The sequence below is a fragment of the Stegostoma tigrinum genome, chromosome 32 (assembly GCF_030684315.1).
Source record: "Stegostoma tigrinum isolate sSteTig4 chromosome 32, sSteTig4.hap1, whole genome shotgun sequence".
Classification (NCBI taxonomy): domain Eukaryota; kingdom Metazoa; phylum Chordata; class Chondrichthyes; order Orectolobiformes; family Stegostomatidae; genus Stegostoma; species Stegostoma tigrinum.
Genome location: NC_081385.1, coordinates 12,848,289 through 12,868,646, shown reverse-complemented (window position 1 = coordinate 12,868,646; position 20,358 = coordinate 12,848,289). Strand labels below are relative to the sequence as shown.

Here is a 20,358-nt window from a genome sequence, read left to right as displayed (position 1 = left end):
CACAGACTGGCCACTGGTAATGATGGAACTCTGCATCAAAGAATTGAAAGGTTGAGCAGAGAAAATTTGTTCAATACCGAACCAAATGGGAGAAAAATCAACAACTGCATGACTAAGCCAGTTATCACTTTGGCTGGAAACTTGTGTGGTATTATTCCATTAAATGCATCTATACAAAGCTCAAGTGAGGAATGCAATTCAAATGAGACAGCACTTACACTGTGCAACGGAACGAAAAATCCTTGAGAAACAAAGTCAAAAACACACTATGTTTTCTCATGGCACCTGACAAGTGAGGAATATAGCCCATGATGTCCTGTTTGTGCCTTTTTAATTGTGAACAGTACTTACAAAGTTTGCAATTCATGGATGCTAGCAGTCAACAAAACTTAAAGTGTTAAAATATTTATTAAGCAAAATTCATGCTAATATATACTAATGGTTAAATACAAAATGGATTTTAAAAAAACTGTCACTTAGTAACATGGGAAAAGACGACACCAACAGATATTGGCAGAAATAGTCCAAAGTTAACTTTGCATATCACCAAGCAGCACCCACAACAGTTCTATTTATAGAACAAGGGCTTAGATACACCAATTGTACATAAAGCAGTGAATATTTTTAAACTAAGGCTCAATTCCCTGATGTTGAAGGCTCACCAGAACGAAGGTTTCAACATTTACCTGGATGTTTTGGTGCAGAAAATATTTACTGGTTAAGAGCTTCAGCAGGTGGAGGAAAAAAATGGAAAAAAAAAGCATTACTATGATCTGTGAACAAAACCTTAATACTGTTCCCACTGAGCCTGAGATTTGTAAAAACTTGGTGCAGATATTAGCTGCTCCCTGCCAAAAACGATTTCACCACTTTTAAATTAAAAGAACAGTTCCCATTAAATGTCATGAACTTAAAAAAAACTCCATAATCAGAATATGTCCAGTCCCTTAGTCATTTGAAGTAAATGCTTTTCATCAAAATCCAGCAGTTTTAATTCAATCAGAATTAATTCAACCACACTGGGACATACACTTAATTCCCAAGAAATCAAAAGACAAATCAGGATCATTTCAAGACTAACAGCACAAGGTTACAGGCTCACTGTTTAGTTCATTCAATATGTAACTAATGGGCAGGTCAGTTCTTACAAATCACAATAAAACCATTCTGGAGCTGTATATCCAAGCAGCCCGCCGACATCTTCTGTCCAGCCTTGCACAACAAATCATTATTGGGTGGAACAGCCTGAGAGCTACCAATGCTCCTTCAACTCTATCCCATAAGAACCTGACAATCAGAAGAACCTGGGGAAGAAAGGGTAGGGAAAAACAATAATCGAGTATGGAAAAAGCTCACACTATTAAGTCTTCAACAAATCAACAAAAAAAGCTACAAAGACCAGAAGATCTTTATATTTTGAGTGATGTTCATGATTGTAGGCAGCATAGCAGGTGAGAGGGTCACTGCAAGCTTCAGCATCCCCGAGTTTTATGGATTCTTGATTCAAAACACCATTTGGAAAGTGCATGTGTGTGTGCATTAAGTGAACATCTGATTGGGCTCAGCTACAGTTAATAAAATGTTTATATTATCTGCCAATATTTACTGTACAGGCTAAGGCATAAGAAATGGCCCTGTGAGCAGTGTACCCACTGAACTGTGTCCATAAGCCAGAAAGAAAACTAAAGGGAAAAAAACACTCCAGAAGTGAAAATTCTTCTAGTCTGAAAGATAAAAATGAAAAAAAGTACTTCATTAAACCAACACATTAAAAGAAGTTGCCCATCATCTCTGCTTTTACTTTGACCATTTTTAGTTAATCATTGTTCTAAAATCTGTGGATTTTGCAAAGATAATTAAGTGTAAGTAATAAAAACAGAAATCAGTCAATCAAATGATTAGAGTTTCAAGGGATTGGGGTTTGGAGCTTTTAGGGAACTACACAGCTGCTGCAGTGCTCTTTCGCATATAATCACTGAATGGATCAAAGGATATAGATTGCAGAGAGAGCTGCAAGCACTTGGTTCAATCAAAAGCAAATCCTGCCATTCAGGAGCACAGTATCAAAATCTCTCTGACTGCAGACTTTCATTATTGTGCAGGCTGACCTATTCAAGTTTCAGCAGCTGGGCACATTGCACGATCAGTAAGATCATCTTGCCTTCTTCTCACCAATCGTAATTTTGCTTCATACCGCCTCTTCTTAAACAAAAAGCAATTCCACTGCATCAGGGAAATGACAATTGATATAGCTCAAGTCAGAAAGATTATACAAACCAGAACAAAGATCACTTAGGTTGCCATAATCTCCACCTTTCTAGAAGTAACAGCTCAAGTTCCCAGCAAAATGATAGTGACAAAATTGCAGAGTGCAGTTTTAAGTGCTAAGCAACTTCATGGACTTTGCCTGTTTGGAATGACCGAACAGTTCTGCAAAATGAAATTAGACACAGAGCTTGATATATTACAGGTAACTCTGAAGTCAACGACAATATCTTTCCAGAATTTTGGTGTGGTACAGAAAAGCATTCATAACCAAGAGAAGATAAGCAGCTTTTGAGCAACTTGTCACTGGTTCTGCTTCGGACAGGCCTAGCTCCTAAACTCTTAATCCCACACCTTATCACTTACGGCGGCAGCGCAGTGGTACATAGATAAAGTAGACTTTTACACCAAGTGAAAGAGCTTTCTGGAGTACGGCCTGCTTTGTGCAACGATATCCTGAAGCACAAAATGTAAATTCATAACTAGCACTAAACAATTTTTGAACTAAGTCAGTAAAACCAAAATTATGTTCTTAGTCTGACTCAGTTTACACGATTCAAGTAATTTCCTTAAGAACTCGAGAACAGACTTTCAAGGTACAAATCTAATTCAAGTCATCTTCTCCACTGTCATCTGAAGTATCATTGTGTGCTATTTTCCAGTTTTTTCTCTTCTTTCGGCTATTTTTTATTTCTTTATCACCATCATCTTTGGGAATATTCCTGTGACGCTTTTTCTTTCTTTTCTTTTTCCTTTTCTCCAGCTGACTCCCAGAATCACTTTCATCTTTGCTAGTTGTGTCTGAATCACTGCTGTGTGACGAATTGCTTTCACTTTCAAAGGAGGTGGATGATAACTTTTTCTGCTTTCGCGTAGTTTTTCTATGGTGCTTCTTCTTCGCTTTCCTTCTTTTCCTCTGATCAGAATCCACCTCCTCTGAGCTTTCACTGTCACTTGAAGAATCACTGCTCCGTAGATGTTTCTTCCTCCTCATCTTTTTGCTAGATTTCTTCTTGCGTTTCTTTTTATTTGATTTACTTGATCGCTTGCGTTTTCGCGAGTTTGATTTTGAAGACTTCAAGCATATGGCTTTTGTTCCATTGGCAGTGCGTTCATCGCTGCTATCTTTATGGTCACTAGAAATTAAAAATAACAAGTTAATTCTTGCTTTGAGTTTTAAGAAACCTTTATTTAATCCAGAAGCAGACATTTCTAAGACAGGCATAACGGAATTATGCCACAGTTGATCACTGAGATGAAGAGGCAAAAAAAATCATACTAACAGACTGCTTTCACTGCCAGTGACAAAAGTATGAGGCCCCACAGCACAAGCAAGGCAAATTTGCAATTCACACAGTGTAACTGTACTTTTTTCCTTTTTAGAACAGAGAACACTACAGCGCAGTACAGATGCTTCGGCCCTCAATGTTGCGCCAACCTGTGAAACCAAACCGAAGCCCATCTAACCTACACTATTCCATTATTATCCATAAGTTTATCCAATGACCATTTAAATGCCCTTAAACTTGGCGAGTCTATTACTGTTTCAGGTAGGGCATTCCACGCCCTTACTACCTGAGTAAACAATCTACCTCTGACATCTGTCCTATATCTATCACCCCTCAATTTAAACCTATGTCCCCTCGTGCTAGCCATCTCCATCTGAGGAAAAAGGCTCTCATTGTCCAACCTATCTAATCCTCTGATCACCTTGTTTTCTCGATTAGGTCACCTCCTAACCTTCCTCTCTCTAACGAAAACAGCCTTAAGTCCCTGAGCCTTTCCTCATAAGACCTTCCGTCCATACCAGGCAACATCCTGGTAAATCTCCTCTGCACCCTTTCCAACGCTTCCACATCCTTCCTATAATGCGGCGACCAGAACTGTACGCAATACTCCAAGTGCGGCCGCAGCAGAGTTTTGTACAGCTGCGACATGACCTCATGGCTCTGAAACTCAATCCCTCTACCAATAAAACCTAACACACTGTGCACGTTCTTAACAACCCTATCAACCTGGGTGGAAACTTTCAGGGATAAACAAGTAGCAGATTCCCTTGTTTGATTGAAGCAATCACCTGATCCAGATATCAAATGACCAGATGTTGCAACTAAAACGGAGTTGAAAGCAAAAAAAAAGTGTGACGGCAGACAAGGCTCTGGTGGACAGACTCGGAACTGACAAACTTGGTATAGGGGGCAAATCTGAAATTAGAAGTTAGACAGAGACCGGCTAACAGGGCACAGCCTGTGGTGGAGTCATACACAGCTGGTGAAGGTGATGCTTATTGGGGAGGAATATAATTCGGCTAGCATTTTACTGGGTTCAGAGTAAAGTAGTAGAAGAACTCTCAGATCTTACACATTTACTTTTGATGCTTTACATGCTTAGATGTAACTGCAATTGAAGGGACATAACGTCTTAAATAAACACAGAAAATGCTGGAGAAACTCAGCAGGTATGGCAACATCTGTGGTGAAAGAAACAGTCAACATTTTCTGAAGAGTCATACTGACTTGAGACAATATAGTTTATCTCTCTCCACAGACGCTGACAGATTTGAGTTTTTCCGGTATCTGCAATATTTTGCTTTATTTGGATTTAGTATCTTTGTTCTTTTTCCTTCCCAAAACAATGGCAACTCATACAAACAAAAATAGAAATTGCTGGAGACGCTCAGGTCTGGCAGATTCTTTGGAGAGAAAACAGAATTAATGTTTTGCGTCCTGTGACCCTTCTTGAGAACTGAATTTCTCCAGGCATTTCCGTGTGTTTGTTTCAAATCTCCAGCCTCTGCAGCATTTTGTTTTATTTCAATGACAACCGGCACTCTAAGTGAGGGGTTGCTGCTCACATGAAAGGCTGGAAAGTGAACTGCTATTCTACAGTGGAGGCGTTCACTGCTAGATTCAATCCTGTATTAGCGAGTTTAGAGAAGATTTGTAGCTCAGGCTGAGTTTCTGGGTGTGAGTTTGCTCGCTGAGCTGGAAGGTTAGTTTTCAGACGTTTCGTCACCATTCTAGGTAACATCATCAGTGAGCCTCCGATGAAGCGCTGGTGTTATGTCACGCTTTCTATTTATCTGTTTAGGTTTCCTTGGTTTGGTGATGTCATTTCCTGTTCTTTTTCTCAGAGGATGGTAGATGGGCTCCAAATCAATGTAATAAAATGTGAGGCTGGATGAACACAGCAGGCCAAGCAGCATCTCAGGAGCACAAAAGCTGACGTTTCGGGCCTAGACCCTTCATCAGAGAGGGGGATGGGGGGAGGGAACTGGAATAAATAGGGAGAGAGGGGGAGGCGGACCGAAGATGGAGAGTAAAGAAGATAGGTGGAGAGGGTGTAGGTGGGGAGGTAGGGAGGGGATAGGTCAGTCCAGGGAAGACGGACAGGTCAAGGAGGTGGGATGAGGTTAGTAGGTAGCTGGGGGTGCGGCTTGGGGTGGGAGGAAGGGATGGGTGAGAGGAAGAACCGGTTAGGGAGGCAGAGACAGGTTGGACTGGTTTTGGGATGCAGTGGGTGGGGGGGGAAGAGCTGGGCTGGTTGTGTGGTGCAGTGGGGGGAGGGGATGAACTGGGCTGGTTTAGGGATGCAGTAGGGGAAGGGGAGATTTTGAAACTGGTGAAGTCCACATTGATACCATATGGCTGCAGGGTTCCCAGGCGGAATATGAGTTGCTGTTCCTGCAACCTTCGGGTGGCATCATTGTGGCAGTGCAGGAGGCCCATGATGGACATGTCATCAAGAGAATGGGAGGGGGAGTGGAAATGGTTTGCGACTGGGAGGTGCAGTTGTTTGTTGCGAACTGAGCGGAGGTGTTCTGCAAAGCGGTCCCCAAGCCTCCACTTGGTTTCCCCAATGTAGAGGAAGCCGCACCGGGTACAGTGGATGCAGTATACCACATTGGCAGATGTGCAGGTGAACCTCTGCTTAATGTGGAATGTCATCTTGGGGCCTGGGATGGGGGTGAGGGAGGAGGTGTGGGGACAAGTGTAGCATTTCCTGCGGTTGCAGGGCAAGGTGCCGGGTGTGGTGGGGTTGGAGGGCAGTGTGGAGCGAACAAGGGAGTCACGGAGAGAGTGGTCTCTCCGGAAAGCAGACAGGGGAGGGGATGGAAAAATGTCTTGGGTGTTGGGGTCGGATTGTAAATGGCGGAAGTGTCGGAGGATAATGCGTTGTATCCGGAGGTTGGTAGGGTGGTGTGTGAGAACGAGGGGGATCCTCCTGGGGCGGTTGTGGCGGGGGCGGGGTGTGAGGGATGTGTCGCGGGAAATGCGGGAGACGCGGTCAAGGGCGTTCTCAATCACCGTGGGGGGAAAGTTGCGGTCCTTAAAGAACTTGGACATCTGGGATGTGCGGGAGTGGAATGTCTTATCGTGGGAGCAGATGCGGCGGAGGCGGAGGAATTGGGAATAGGGGATGGAATTTTTGCAGGAGGGTGGGTGGGAGGAGGTGTATTCTAGGTAGCTGTGGGAGTCGGTGGGCTTGAAATGGACATCAGTTACAAGCTGGTTGCCTGAGATGGAGACTGAGAGGTCCAGGAAGGTGAGGGATGTGCTGGAGATGGCCCAGGTGAACTGAAGGTTGGGGTGGAAGGTGTTGGTGAAGTGGATGAACTGTTCGAGCTCCTCTGGGGAGCAAGAGGCGGCGCCGATACAGTCAATGTACCGGAGGAAGAGGTGGGGTTTGGGGCCTGTGTAGGTGCGGAAGAGGGACTGTTCCACGTAACCATCCCCTATTCCCAATTCCTCCGCCTCCGCCGCATCTGCTCCCACAATAAGACATTCCACTCCCGCACATCCCAGATGTCCAAGTTCTTTAAGGACCGCAACTTTCCCCCCACGGTGATTGAGAACGCCCTTGACCGCGTCTCCCGCATTTCCCGCAACACATCCCTCACACCCCGCCCCCGCCACAACCGCCCCAAGAGGATCCCCCTCGTTCTCACACACCACCCTACCAACCTCCGGATACAACGCATTATCCTCCGACACTTCCGCCATTTACAATCCGACCCCAACACCCAAGACATTTTTCCATCCCCTCCCCTGTCTGCTTTCCGGAGAGACCACTCTCTCCGTAACTCCCTTGTTCGCTCCACACTGCCCTCCAACCCCACCACACCCGGAACCTTCCCCTGCAACCGCAGGAAATGCTACACTTGCCCCCACACCTCCTCCCTCACCCCCATCCCAGGCCCCAAGATGACATTCCACATTAAGCAGAGGTTCACCTGCACATCTGCCAATGTGGTATACTGCATCCACTGTACCCGGTGCGGCTTCCTCTACATTGGGGAAACCAAGCGGAGGCTTGGGGACCGCTTTGCAGAACACCTCCGCTCAGTTCGCAACAAACAACTGCACCTCCCAGTCGCAAACCATTTCCACTCCCCCTCCCATTCTCTTGATGACATGTCCATCATGGGCCTCCTGCACTGCCACAATGATGCCACCCGAAGGTTGCAGGAACAGCAACTCATATTCCGCCTGGGAACCCTGCAGCCTAATGGTATCAATGTGGACTTCACCAGTTTCAAAATCTCCCCTGCCCCTACTGCATCCCTAAACCAGCCCAGTTCATCCCCTCCCCCCACTGCACCACACAACCAGCCCAGCTCTTCCCCCCCACCCACTGCATCCCAAAACCAGTCCAACCTGTCTCTGCCTCCCTAACCGGTTCTTCCTCTCACCCATCCCTTCCTCCCACCCCAAGCCGCACCCCCAGCTACCTACTAACCTCATCCCACCTCCTTGACCTGTCCGTCTTCCCTGGACTGACCTATCCCCTCCCTACCTCCCCACCTACACCCTCTCCACCTATCTTCTTTACTCTCCATCTTCGGTCCGCCTCCCCCTCTCTCCCTATTTATTCCAGTTCCCTCCCCCCATCCCCCTCTCTGATGAAGGGTCTAGGCCCGAAACGTCAGCTTTTGTGCTCCTGAGATGCTGCTTGGCCTGCTGTGTTCATCCAGCCTCACATTTTATTATCTTGGAATCTCCAGCATCTGCAGTTCCCATTATCTCCAAATCAATGTGTTTGTTGATGGAGTTCCGGTTGGAATACCATGCTTCTAGGAATTTTTGTGCGTGTCTCTGTTTGGCTTGTCCTAGGATGGATGTGTTGTCCCAATCAAAGTGGTGTCCTTCCTCATCTGTATGTAAGGATACTAATGATAGTGGGTCATGTCGTTTTGTGGCTAGTTGATGTTCATGTATCCTGGTGGCTAGCTTTCTGCCTGTTTGTCCAATGTAGTGTTTCTCACAGTTCTTGCAAGGTATTTTGTAGATGACGTTCGTTTTGCTTGATGTCTGTATAGGGTATTTTAAGTTCATTAGTTGCTGTTTTAGTGTGTTGGTGGGTTTGTGGGCTACCCTGATGCCAAGAGGTCAGAGTATTCTGGCAGTCATTTCGGAAATGATGTAGGGGAGAGTGATTATGGTTTCTGGGCCTGTTTTGTCTGTTCGTTTGGGTGTGTTGCTGAGAAATCGGCGGACTGTGTTCATAGGGTACCCGTTCTTTTTGAATACGCTGTATAGGTGATTTTCTTCTGCTCTTCGCAGTTCCTCTGTGCTGCAGTGTGTGGTGGCTCGTTGGAATAATGTTCTAATGCATCCCCCTAATGCATCCCAAACCATTCTAAACCATCCCAACGCACACAAACGAAACTGCATTCGGAAATGACATCACCAACCCAAGAAAACCTAAACAGATAACTAGAAAGCGGGACATTACACCAGCGCTTCATCGGAGGCTCACTGATGATGTTACCTAGAATGGTGACGAAACGTCTGAAAACTAACCTTCCAGCTCAGCGGGCAAACTCACATCAATCCTGTATTCTCTGTGTCCAACACCAGGACATACGTCAGGGCGGGAATTGCAAATAGGAATTCAAGGTGACATTTGACTCACCATTCAATACTCTTCCCATGCTAAAACTCCTCATATTCACTTGTGAGGTGGCAGTGTCCAGATATGATGTTAAAATGCAAGCCTTGTCTGCCGTCTCAGGCGGGTGTAAAAGATTCTATGATGTTGAAGATGTCCAAAGTATTATCACCAGTGCCCTGGCCATTATTTATCCCTCAGCCAACAATGCAAAAACAGATAAATTGATGATTATCACATATCCGTCTGTAGGAGTTTGCCATGTGCAATTTGACTCCATGTTTTCTTTGTTACAAAAGAGATTATGCTTCAAAAGTACTTCACTGGCTGTGAAACACATTAAAATATCGTCAGATCAGCAAAGGCACTATAGATATATTCAAGTCTTTCTTAGTTGTCCCCAATATTCTTTTCATGTTAGATTTACAGTAGGTCTCTGCACTTACAACCATGCTGAGCCTCTTTTTAAAATTACCTCTCAGATTCAAATTCCTCTGGATAAAGCTCTTTGTAGCCACTGTGGCCCCACCTGAATAAACAAAACCATATGTGTCAGTATAAATACATGACTTAAAATAAAAAGAAACAAATAATCTTAATACAGATAGCTATTTCTGAAGAAGGGTCCCGACCCGAAATGTCAGCTTTCCTGCCCATCTGGTGCTACCTGGCCTGCTATTAAAGCAAAAAATATTGAATGAATGATATTTCCATGAAGCAATATTTTACACGCACTCGATCACTCAAATCTCTTCATTGTACACCGATACTCGAGTAAGATCAAACACTTTTCCAGTGCAATTTCTTTCCACAATACATCTAACTACTGTGCCTTATCTCAGAGAACTGGCAGAGTCCCAAGACCCCAGAGGCTTTGGCTAAGTGGTTACACGGTTTACTGAGCTAACAGACTCCCCCGCATTATAATTGTGCGTGTGCAAATTTAAAATTCCAAACTTTATTTTACTGAAGCCTCATAACGTCTATCCTCTTGTAATGCATGCACTGTCCTATTGTTAGTAAAGAAGGAAACCTACCCTCTCCTAGACCTACATCAATACTAATCAGGCAAGTTCTTGAGTAGTACACTAAAAGAGCTTAGATGTCTGAATGCTCCTCTAGGTTCCAGTAATTCTTTCAGCAAATGGAAGACCTAGCTTCTTCTCACTATCAGCCTTAATGATTAACAATAACCAGAACAGGGGACATCATCTTATCTAGCACACGCAACCTGTCTCTTATTGTGTTTTGTCAAGTTACTAAACTTCTGCCATCATAGTTCCTTGAAAGTGGAGTTGCAGGTAGACAGGATGGTAAAGAAGGCATTTAGTATGCTTGCCTTTGGTCAATGATTGAGTATCAGAATTGGGATATCATGTTTTGGTGCTACGTAACATTGGTGAGGCTAATTTTAGAATACTGCATTCAATTCTGGTCGGTAAAAACCAAATGAACTGTGGATTCTGTAAATCAGAGACAAAAACACAAGGTGCTGGATAAGCCAAGCCAGTCTGGCAGCATCTATGGAGAGAAATGAGAGTTAACTCTGTGCCTATCCAGCAACTTCCGTTTTCTTCTCTTCAATTTTAGTCTCCTTGCTGTAGGAAAGATGTTGTTAAACTTGAAAGGGTGCAGAAAAGATTTACAAGGATGCTACCGGATTGGAAGGTTTGAGCCAAAGGAATGGACTGAATTGGCTGGGACTTTTGTCCCTGGAGCACTGGAAGCTGAGGGGTGATGTAAAATTAGCAGGGCATGGATAGGGTGAATAACCAAGGTATTTTTCTCAGTCTAGGGGAGTCTAAAACTAGTGGGCATAGTTGAGAGGGGAAAGATTTAAAAGGGACCCGAAGAGCAACTTACTCACACAGAGGGCGGTGCATGAATGGAACAAGCTGTGAGGGGAAGTGGTGGAGAAGGGTACCAAATTATGACATTTAAAAGGCATCTGGATGGGTATATGAATAGGAAGGGTTTAAGAGGGTTATGGATGAAATATTGGTAAATGGGACTAGACCATTTACTGTTCTGGTTAGTATGGACAGGTTGGACCAAAGGGTCCATTTCTGTGTTGCATAACTCTATGACCTTAGGTGAGTAGCAAAAGTGACAGCCACCTCAGCACAAAAGTGGAATGACTCTAGGGAGAAAAAATTTCACAGTTTCGTTCAGCATTTCCTGAAGGATTGGTATACAATTCAGTGATTTGTGAAGCTGAGGCGATACACAATTGACTTCATTTTTTACACCCATTTCTGCCTTCTCCTGTCCAAGGTGGCAATTCAGTGAACGGCCCCATCCCAGAGATGTCGCTGTTCTGTAATCAGCCACTAAGAACAGGCTCACAATGACTCATTGACAAGACTTGCCCTTTCTTCCACAAAAGAAATGGTTCAGCTTTTTCTGTGCCCACTGGCAGCCCAAAACGCACTGTTTACTACTTGAGGAACACAGAGATAAATTACCTCAGGTTTGCCGAGTTGTCTTGCTATCAAGCTGCCAATCTGATTTTATCAAATGGTCTGGCGCAGTAATAATTTTCAACAATGTGACTAGCCCTTTAGGCTGTCTCACCAGATTAACATGGTCTGCATCTTGTATAATTCATGGAAAACAAATATTTTTGACTGTAGCAAAGCTGATGCTGAGAATATCTACATAATGTTCTGTAAATGAAACAGCTGTTTTCAAAGAGAGTTGTCTAGAACAAATCAATTGTACACAAAAACTGATCAATCAGTTAAAATTGTCAGCAATTGCCAGTACTTGATTTGGAAACTGTGAAAAAGATCACCAACTTACTCGACCAGCAATGATAATAATTAATCGAAGCATAACTTGTTCTTTTCCCTACAGGTACTTCATAAGACCATAAGATATAGACACAGGATTAGGGCATTGAGCACATCAAGTCTGCTCCACCATTAAATTATGATAGTACACTTCTGAGAAACATACCTTTTCTAATAATGCCTCCCAAAATTGAATATAAAGCAAATTTATAGGAAGGATATCATTAAAAGGCAGAACACTCAAGAATATTAGCTTGAAAGCTGGTCTCCAATTTAGGAATAGTTATGCATAAGGGAAAAGAAATTTACAAAGTGGCTATGGTTCAAGTGAAATCCAAGGACAAAAGCCGTGATCCAATATCGACCCTTGGCCACCACTTCTGCCTGTTTTTGCTTTCAACTTGTAGCATGCTCATTTTTAACACAAAAATTCTATAACAATCAGATAAATATTTCAGGCATATTTACCTAAAATACATTTGTCATCTCTTAATTCAAAGTCAACTATTTCCAACTATCTTTAAGTCAACCTTTGGAACAGAAAAAGCAAATTTCAACTACCAGAATCAGACTTTTCTTCTAAAAAGAGATGAATAAATGTAATCTGCTACAACAAAATTCAAACTAACTTCTGTTTCACAACTTCACCTAAAAAACACAGCTGCTCCTGTCAGTTAAGAAAAGATGTGAAGAAGCATACCTGTTCGGATCACTTGCTTCAAACTCATACAGCTTCTTTGTCCAGTATCTTGTTTCACGCTCATCTTGTGGAGTGGTCAATGGCTTACGAGCAGCAGAGTTTGCTTTTCTCTCTTTCTCCTCATCCTCTTCATCGTACCCATCACAGCGCATTCTATTGCTGGTTCAGATCAGCATTGTTTTAGTAAGGACATAACTCGCTTTTATTTCAACCTTTTGTTTATGCTTCCCAGACATTCAATTTTAATATTCAAAGAAGTAGATGTGGTAACAATATCTTTGCCAATACTACCCTGTGACCAAGCAGGTTAAAGGGTATGACCTGTTAGTGTGCATTAACAAGATAATTAACTGTGCACAGCACTGTAGTTGAACATTTTCCTGTATCCTTACTTAACTGCCTTTACTACTTTTTTTTAAAAATAGTGTCAAGAGATGGTGATGAAGAAGATGCTTCCTCACCCAGTCTATTGGGTATGACTGACGCAGTCCAACTCCGTCCCAAGAGAAGTTCAACTAAATCAGCAGAGATTGGGACCAGTTGGCCTCCTTCTTTGCCCCACAGGATGTGATGCCCTTACTCAGATCAGCCTTGTTTGTAAGGATAAGAACAAAGAACTGCAGATGCTGGAAATCTGAAACAAAAACAGAAAGCCCTGTAGAAGCTCAGCAGGTCTGACAGCATCTGTAGAGAGAGAAACAGAGTTAACATATTGAGCCCAGACGTTCTGACAAGGGGTCATTGGATTTGAAATGTTAACACTTGTTAACACTGGTTCTGTCTCTCCGTAGATGCTGCCAGACCTGATGAGCTTCTACAGGGCTTTCTGTTTTTGCCGTAAAGAACCTTGCTCATCGCTAAATTCCCCAGATCTCAATGGAAGACCTCCATTCCTAACCCTTTGAACTTTGATTTATGAACAAGTAGTCGTGAGCTTCCACATCCAGTATACTGACAGGAATAAAAACCATTAAATTCAAATGCATTTTTAAAAAATAAAATCAGTGTATGCCACTGTTAAAAATCTCTCAAAAACATACAATGAAAGGTGGATTTTGAGGACTTGTGTATCTCACTTACAATTACAGGTCAGCTTCTCTAAGGAGGAAAGGAACTTAATTTTATCCTCAGCACCTGTTTCTTCAAAAGAACAGGATTAGATACTTACCCCGGCAAACTCTCACAGGATTTCCTTCTTCGCTGGAAAAGTCTCATCTCACGTGTTTGCTTCTCTTTTTCTCTAATTTTCCACATCTCTGACTCTTCTTGAATCTGCAAAAACGAAAGTCAGAAGAGATTTAAGGAAAAAAAAATGGCATTCTGCTGAGTCGACTAAAATGAGTCAGCTAACTGACTAGGTCAATAGCTCAAACTGCAAAATTCTAGGCTCTGGATCAGAAATTCTTGAGTTGAATCGTGTTTAGAATTATGGAACTTTTTATCCAGCTAGGGTAGGATAAAATAAGCAAAATTGTCTGAGGCTGCAGACAGAGAACAAATGGAGCAAAGATAGGGAAATATAGCAACTGAATTTTTGTAACATTTTGGTTCTTCTACAGTGAGAAAAAGATCACTGTTATATCTAATAATGGAGGCTAACCTTTCTGGGTCACTTCTCTCACTGGAAGTAATCAAATCCACTGGGCATCTGATTTCTTTTTTTTAGTAGATTCCCTACAGTGTGAAAACAGGCACCCTGGCCCAACAACTCCACACCGCCCACCAGAGCATCCCACCCAGACCCATCCCCCTACAACCCTGAACACTACGGGCAATTTAGCATGGCCAATCTACCTAGCCTGCACATCTTTGGACTGTGGGAGGAAACCGGAGCACCCGGAGAAAACCCTCACAGGCACAGGAAGAATGTGCAAACTCCACACAGACAGTTGCCCGAGGCTGGAATCGAACCCAGGTCACTGGTGCTGTGAGGCTGCAGTGCTAACCACTGAGTCACCGTGCCACCCGATTCTGCCCCCTACTCCACGTGCTGTAAATTGAAATAAAAATGATAAATTCTGATAACACTCAACAGGTCAAGCATCATTCGTGAAGTCAGAAACAAAGTTCATGTTTCAGGTCAGTGACCTTTTAGTGTTTCCAGCATGTCCTGTCTATATGCTGCAACTCCATGATGTACTTCAAAATTTCAAAACATGGTTTATACTTTCCTTATTTGCCAATAATCGCACAGTCCAGAAATGCATTGAGTAACTCCAATTAAAATCATTAGTTAATGCTCATTTACTGAACCACTACATGAAAATGCATTCATAACCCATCCACAATTTATATCTAATGACAATGTTCACTCCTTCACAATGATTCCAATACATTCCCGCCCAACCTCAAATCTTATACCCTCCATAAACTTGTGATCATTCTAAACTCTGTCAGACATATCTTAACTCTCAGAAAGCTCCATTCACTCATCGCCCCTGCGCACATTAACTTCTAATGACTCTCAAATTGAGCAGTGATTTTAAAAATTCTCAACCTGGTTTTTAAAGCCCTTTGTGGCCTCAGCTCTCCACATCTGTAAACCCTTCCAGTCCTACACCTGTCTGAACAACGTTTGCTCCTCCAATTCGGACTTCCTGCATACCCCAACTGTAACTTCTCCAACATAGGTCATCATCTCTAAAACTCTGACCTTTGAACCTCTTACCTCTCTTTTAGTCATTTTAGATTTCCGTTAAACCTACTCTCTGACCAAATTTATGGTCATTTGGCCTAGTACAGTCGGTTCTGCTAAACTGCGATAGTTGCGCTCGTGCAAAACATTGTGTTATAGAAAATTGCACTATAAAAATAACAGGACCTATGGGAAAAGCAGGGGTAGGAGCAGACCACCAAATAACATTCAAAATCACTCAGAAGCCTTGAACAAAGGATAGCACAGTTTGAATAATTTTTAAATTCATATCTAATAATGAAATAAACATAAATTTAACACCTTACCTTGAAAAAAAATGTCAAGATGACTTGTTGGGGGAGGAGATTTTGAGGTTGGTCTGCTGTCAATGCAGGGGCCGACGGTCGTCATCATCATCATCATCATCATCATCACCTTAAGGCACAGTTATGGTTGCAGGGTGAGGGTGAAAAATCGTTAATCCAGAAGCAGATGGCTGTGGTTCATTGTCTTCTGGCTGTTTCTTGAGGGTTGGCTTAAAAAAGAAAATCCATGTTTTGCTGCCTTGCCCATTTTCTTGTTTCATGAAAAAGTTGTTCATAGGGTGCCAAATAAGATCTTATTCCACAAACTGCTACCCTGCTCCATTCTACTTTGTAATCTTTGTCCTCTAAGAGTTGCAACTGCTTCTCAATTTCCCTCAGGATAGAGGACAAAACAGAAGTGGAAAGCTCTCGTGGTTCTGCATCCTGGACTACTTCTACTTCATTTCTAGCTTCCACTTCTCGCTCAGCGACAAGTTGTTGTAAATCAGCTGGAGAGAGGTTTTCACCGTGGGAGTCAAGGAACTCTTCAATATCCTCACTCTCCACTTCTTCAAATCCAACTTGTTTTGCAAGAGCAACACAATGTTCTTTGATTCTTGGGAGCTCCTCTGACTCAGCAAAATCTTGATTTAAAATCTTGAAAAATGTCTGGGAGAAATTTCCCTCAAACTGCATGCAAGCAGTCCTTACTGACATCATCCCTGGCCTCCATGTTGATGTGAATTGTATTTTTGATGGTAATGGTCTTTCAAAATTGAAGAATTGTCATTATCTCCCTCAGTGGCTGCAATCAGCCTCTTAAATGAGCGCCTTAAATAATAAGCTTGAAAAGGTGCTACTGCACCCTGGTCCATGGGTTGAAGGAGACAGGCTGTGTTTGGGGGTAGAAGTAGCACTTTGATGTTTTCAGTAAGTTCACCAATGGTGGGAGGATGGCTTGGCACATTATCCAGGATGAGCAGCACTGATGGAATCACATTACAGCCAAGACAAGTACGTGTTTTAGAAATAGCATTCACCTCTTCGTTAGTTGCATTATAGCCAACGTGCATTGCTACAACATGTGTTATAGCAGAACTGAATGTATCACCCTACATTCCTAATGTCAAATTTTGCTTTATACTGCTCCTATGAAGCATCTTGGGATACCTAACTAAAAAGTGTCATGCACATGCACGTTTTGTTGGTGGCAGCATAAAAACAAACGGAAGTAAGAGATCCTTAAGAAATTCCAATTAAACATGAGATATCCTGCAGTTGTGACAATATGAATACGCATTTAAAAATTAATTCTAAAAATTATAATGTTTAGTTACCTACTCCATGGTATATTGCAATGTTACTAAATATAAAACTATAAACTAAAATGATTAAACATGACATTACAGATCCATAGTCTACATAATGCAGTAAGATTATTATCCAACTGGAAGATTCTTTTGTGTGAGCATTGTCACACTGAAACATTCTTAACTTGAATTTACAAACTTAAATGGAGCAAATTTACCTTGTTGTGTGCATCTGTGTGACGAATGACGTTTCGTAGAAGAACTTTGCCCACAGGAATTCGAGCCATTGTGGCTGTTCTGCTAAATAAAGAAAAAAAAATCTAAGTTTCAGCCTAAATCACAGTAGAGGAGCTACAAATTGCTTTCCACAATCTTTGCGATTTTTCTTTAATGCAAGCTAAATGAGAGAGAAAAACCAAGAACCTTGATCACTGCGCTACCCAGCAACCGTTACTGGAATAATTTGCAGGTTGAAGACAATAGTCTTGTCTGTGGTATTATATGGCCAAGTATTTCACTGACCATCCACATACTAGAATTGCGCATGGAAAGGAATGGTTGAATGCTGCTTGAAAATCCTGTTGCCATAACCTATGGAACAATCGCTGCCTTCAGAACAGGAGAGAGTTGAGAAAACCTGGAGGAAATAGCCCCAAAATACAAGCATACCTCTGGCCTCTGAAAATATCTGAAACATTTATCTAACATAACGGACTAAAAAGCAGAATTTACAGGGTCTCAGACTTTTGTCTTGAGAGTTTACACAATTCAAACAAATAATCATGCCTGCTGCTCTTTAGTGGATCCTTCTGAAGACTAGATTAGATTAGTATTCATTTGGCTTGTGAAGATTAGTGGAAACTTTAGAGAGTTTGTGCCAACTAAAACATGAATAATTTAAAAATAATCCTCACCCAGAAAATAAAAATATTATTAGGAGAGGGCCACTTAAGATATTACTAAAATGTGATTTTTTTATTGCAGTGTTGATATTTCTATTTCAGTTTAGAAAACTGAATAAATAATTTCTGATTTTCTACTGATCATTCCTCTCTTTGCAACAATGCACGAACTGTGGATGTTCAATAAGTAAATCTAGTCCTTAGCTACTAAGTGAAAAGCCATTAAAACTGGGTGAATACTTTGCATGTATTTTCATTCAGTCCTCAAGCATGATTCTGAGCTTCCTAACACTTGTCATTTCAATTCTCCCATCTTGTTTCCACTGTGACTTTTGTGTCCTTAGGCTTTTCCATTGAAGCTCAACACTGTGCACAACAATTTTAAGGAATATCCTCTGCCCTGATGTGTATATATGCATTTTCACTATTTCAGCTTTCACCTCTTGATCCTTTCTTGTGCACCTTTATTTTGTGACCAAGTGACTGCTGCCCTATCATTTACACTTATAGACAATTTTAGCTTTACGAGTATCATTACCACTCCCCCTTGATTTGTGAACCATGAAACCTGTCGTCATTTCAACTTTCTGGCAACCATCACTTTGTTCTTCCCATTCATCCCTTCAACTTCCCTAAAACATATACATTTCTAACAATTGTTAGTTCAGATGAAGTGTTGCGTGTTTCTCGCTCCGCAAATTCTGCCTAACCTACTGAGTATTTCCAGCATTTGCTGCCTTCTCAGAGTTATCTATAATACTACAACACTGAAAATATTTTGCTTTTGCCATGAAGAGACTTTACTTTCAATGTACAAAAGAAGCTCTTCCACTTACTGAATCAATAGGGAAAAATGTTTGCTTATTTGTCTGTCTGTAGTTCAGTAATGTTCTGATTTAAGATCATTAAACTTTCTTCCTGGATGCTGTTTGAAATTTTCTTGTAGAATTTTATGCTTTTATGCAATTTGACTGGAGTAAATATACCAGTCCAACAAGAGATTTTTTTGCTTAAAACAACGGATTTACAGTCACAAGGAGAGTGAAAAAGATATGGGGATGCTGTGACAATTATAGAATGGTTGTGGTTCAGGAAGAGGTCATTTGGAATTCCTTGCATGAGAGGAAACAGAGCTAATCCCATTTTCTCACCTCTTTGTCACTGTCCTGAAACATTTTAGACATTTTTAACCAACTTATTCAGATATGTTTAGATACTACATCTGGAGCAGGTGGGAATTGAGTTAGGGACGCTACCACTGTGCCACAAAGACCCTTCCTATAAAACTTTTATTCTTTGTAAAAATATCCTAGTCTCTTCTAGACACCTGTACCATACAATCAGACACCAAGGGCTTGACAGCATAGATGGTAAGAAAACGTGAGAGATTGGATCCTACAGCTAGGATTTAGAGATTCAAGATACGGAAATTAACATTTAAAGTGGTAACGAGGAAGACTGATTTTCTGTCAGAGATTGGTTACCATTTCGAACAGGGCTGAATTAGAGATAATGGGAACTGCAGATGCTGGAGAATCCGAGATAACAAAGTGTGGAGTTGGATGAACACAGCAGGCCCAGCAGCATCTTAGGAGCACAAAAGCTGACGTTTCGGGCCTAGACGCTCCTAAGAGGGCTGAATTAGACAGGTTTTTAGGGAGTCGGCGATTTATTGGAGGGACAGGGCCAGAGTAAACGGATTTTGACAGAGTTGGGGTGACGAGGGGATCAGGCTGGATTCAGGCAGATTTTTAGGGGAGTCCGGGTTTCTTTGCCGGAGAGGGAAGAGTGTGGGATATTTGGTGGTGGGAGGGTGGAAGGATGTCGGGGCTAAGACAGATTTTTCGGGAGTCAGGGGTAGTGGGGGTGTGGGGCAGGGGAGAAAGCGAGGAACGTCGAGCAGGCTCGATAGGCGCAAATGGCCTGGACGCCACATCACTGTGCAGGGGAATGGGTAAATCTGCGCTTCATTTAACACCTCAATAACGGGCCAGACGTGGGGCTGAGGAGCAGCTTTTACCCTCCGGGTCCGCTGAGGCTCTGACCGGCGGGTTTCTTTTACCTGCCGGGCTCTCCTTCTCTCTCGCTCCCTGGCCTGGCCCGGCCTGGCCTGGCCTGGCCCCCGGGAGCCTTCAGGCCTCTGGCATCGTCCCCGCACTCTGACCGGAAGTCGGTGCCACCCTCACACCGCTCCGGCGGAGCCCGCAGACAAACGCATTCCCTCCGGAACTGAACATCGCAGCTAACCCGGGCAAATCCAAAATCAATCTCGGCTCCTCCTCCACCGGCGAGAACACGAAGAATGACGAAAAAATCCATCATCAGCATCTTACATTTATTGCTGAGGCCTGTAAATATACTCACCTTTGGGGTGTCGGTTTGGGGAAGCTGGAAATGATCAACGAGCTACATCGACAAAATTGAAACCGGGGGGAGGGGGGTCACCATTCAGACAAAAGATTTTAATCGTCCGTCACGAAGGGTTTTATACTTTTTTTTCATCCCTCCTGGGACGACGGTGATGTTTTGTTCGTTGCCCTCGGGGAGGAGGGTCCTCT

At 42.7% G+C, this 20,358-nt stretch overlaps 1 protein-coding gene across 6 annotated transcripts; it reads right to left on the bottom strand.

Moving 5' to 3' along the window:
• Positions 1-271: 271 nt before the first annotated feature.
• nkapd1 (NKAP domain containing 1) lies at positions 272-20,346 on the bottom strand. 6 transcript variants are annotated; one of them, XM_059639123.1, is made up of 6 exons: positions 20,165-20,346; positions 17,117-17,198; positions 13,817-13,920; positions 12,649-12,807; positions 9,632-9,685; positions 272-3,401 (listed from the first exon to the last, which is right to left on the bottom strand). In XM_059639123.1, the coding sequence occupies exons 2-6, from the start codon at positions 17,183-17,185 to the stop codon at positions 2,870-2,872; spliced, it is 918 nt and encodes a 305-aa protein (XP_059495106.1). In that variant the 5' UTR covers positions 17,186-17,198; positions 20,165-20,346; the 3' UTR covers positions 272-2,869. The 6 variants fall into 6 exon arrangements, with proteins under 6 accessions (XP_059495106.1, XP_048418029.1, XP_048418027.1 ...); XM_048562072.1 differs by having other exon boundaries at positions 17,117-17,195; XM_048562070.2 differs by lacking the exon at positions 20,165-20,346 and adding an exon at positions 19,863-19,939.
• Positions 20,347-20,358: the final 12 nt, after the last annotated feature.

What these genes read in the sequence shown, in the direction of transcription:
- nkapd1 (XM_059639123.1), bottom strand. Translation starts at nt 17,185, where the DNA reads ATGGCTCGAATTCCTGTGGGCAAAGTTCTTCTACGAAACGTCATTCGT. An exon ending in TCCTGTGAGAGTTTGCCGGG is followed by an intron (nt 12,808 to 13,816) that starts GTAAGTATCTAA and finishes GATCTGAACCAG; the next exon opens with CAATAGAATGCGCTGTGATG. An exon ending in GAAGCAAGTGATCCGAACAG is followed by an intron (nt 9,686 to 12,648) that starts GTATGCTTCTTC and finishes TTGTTTATTCAG; the next exon opens with GTGGGGCCACAGTGGCTACA.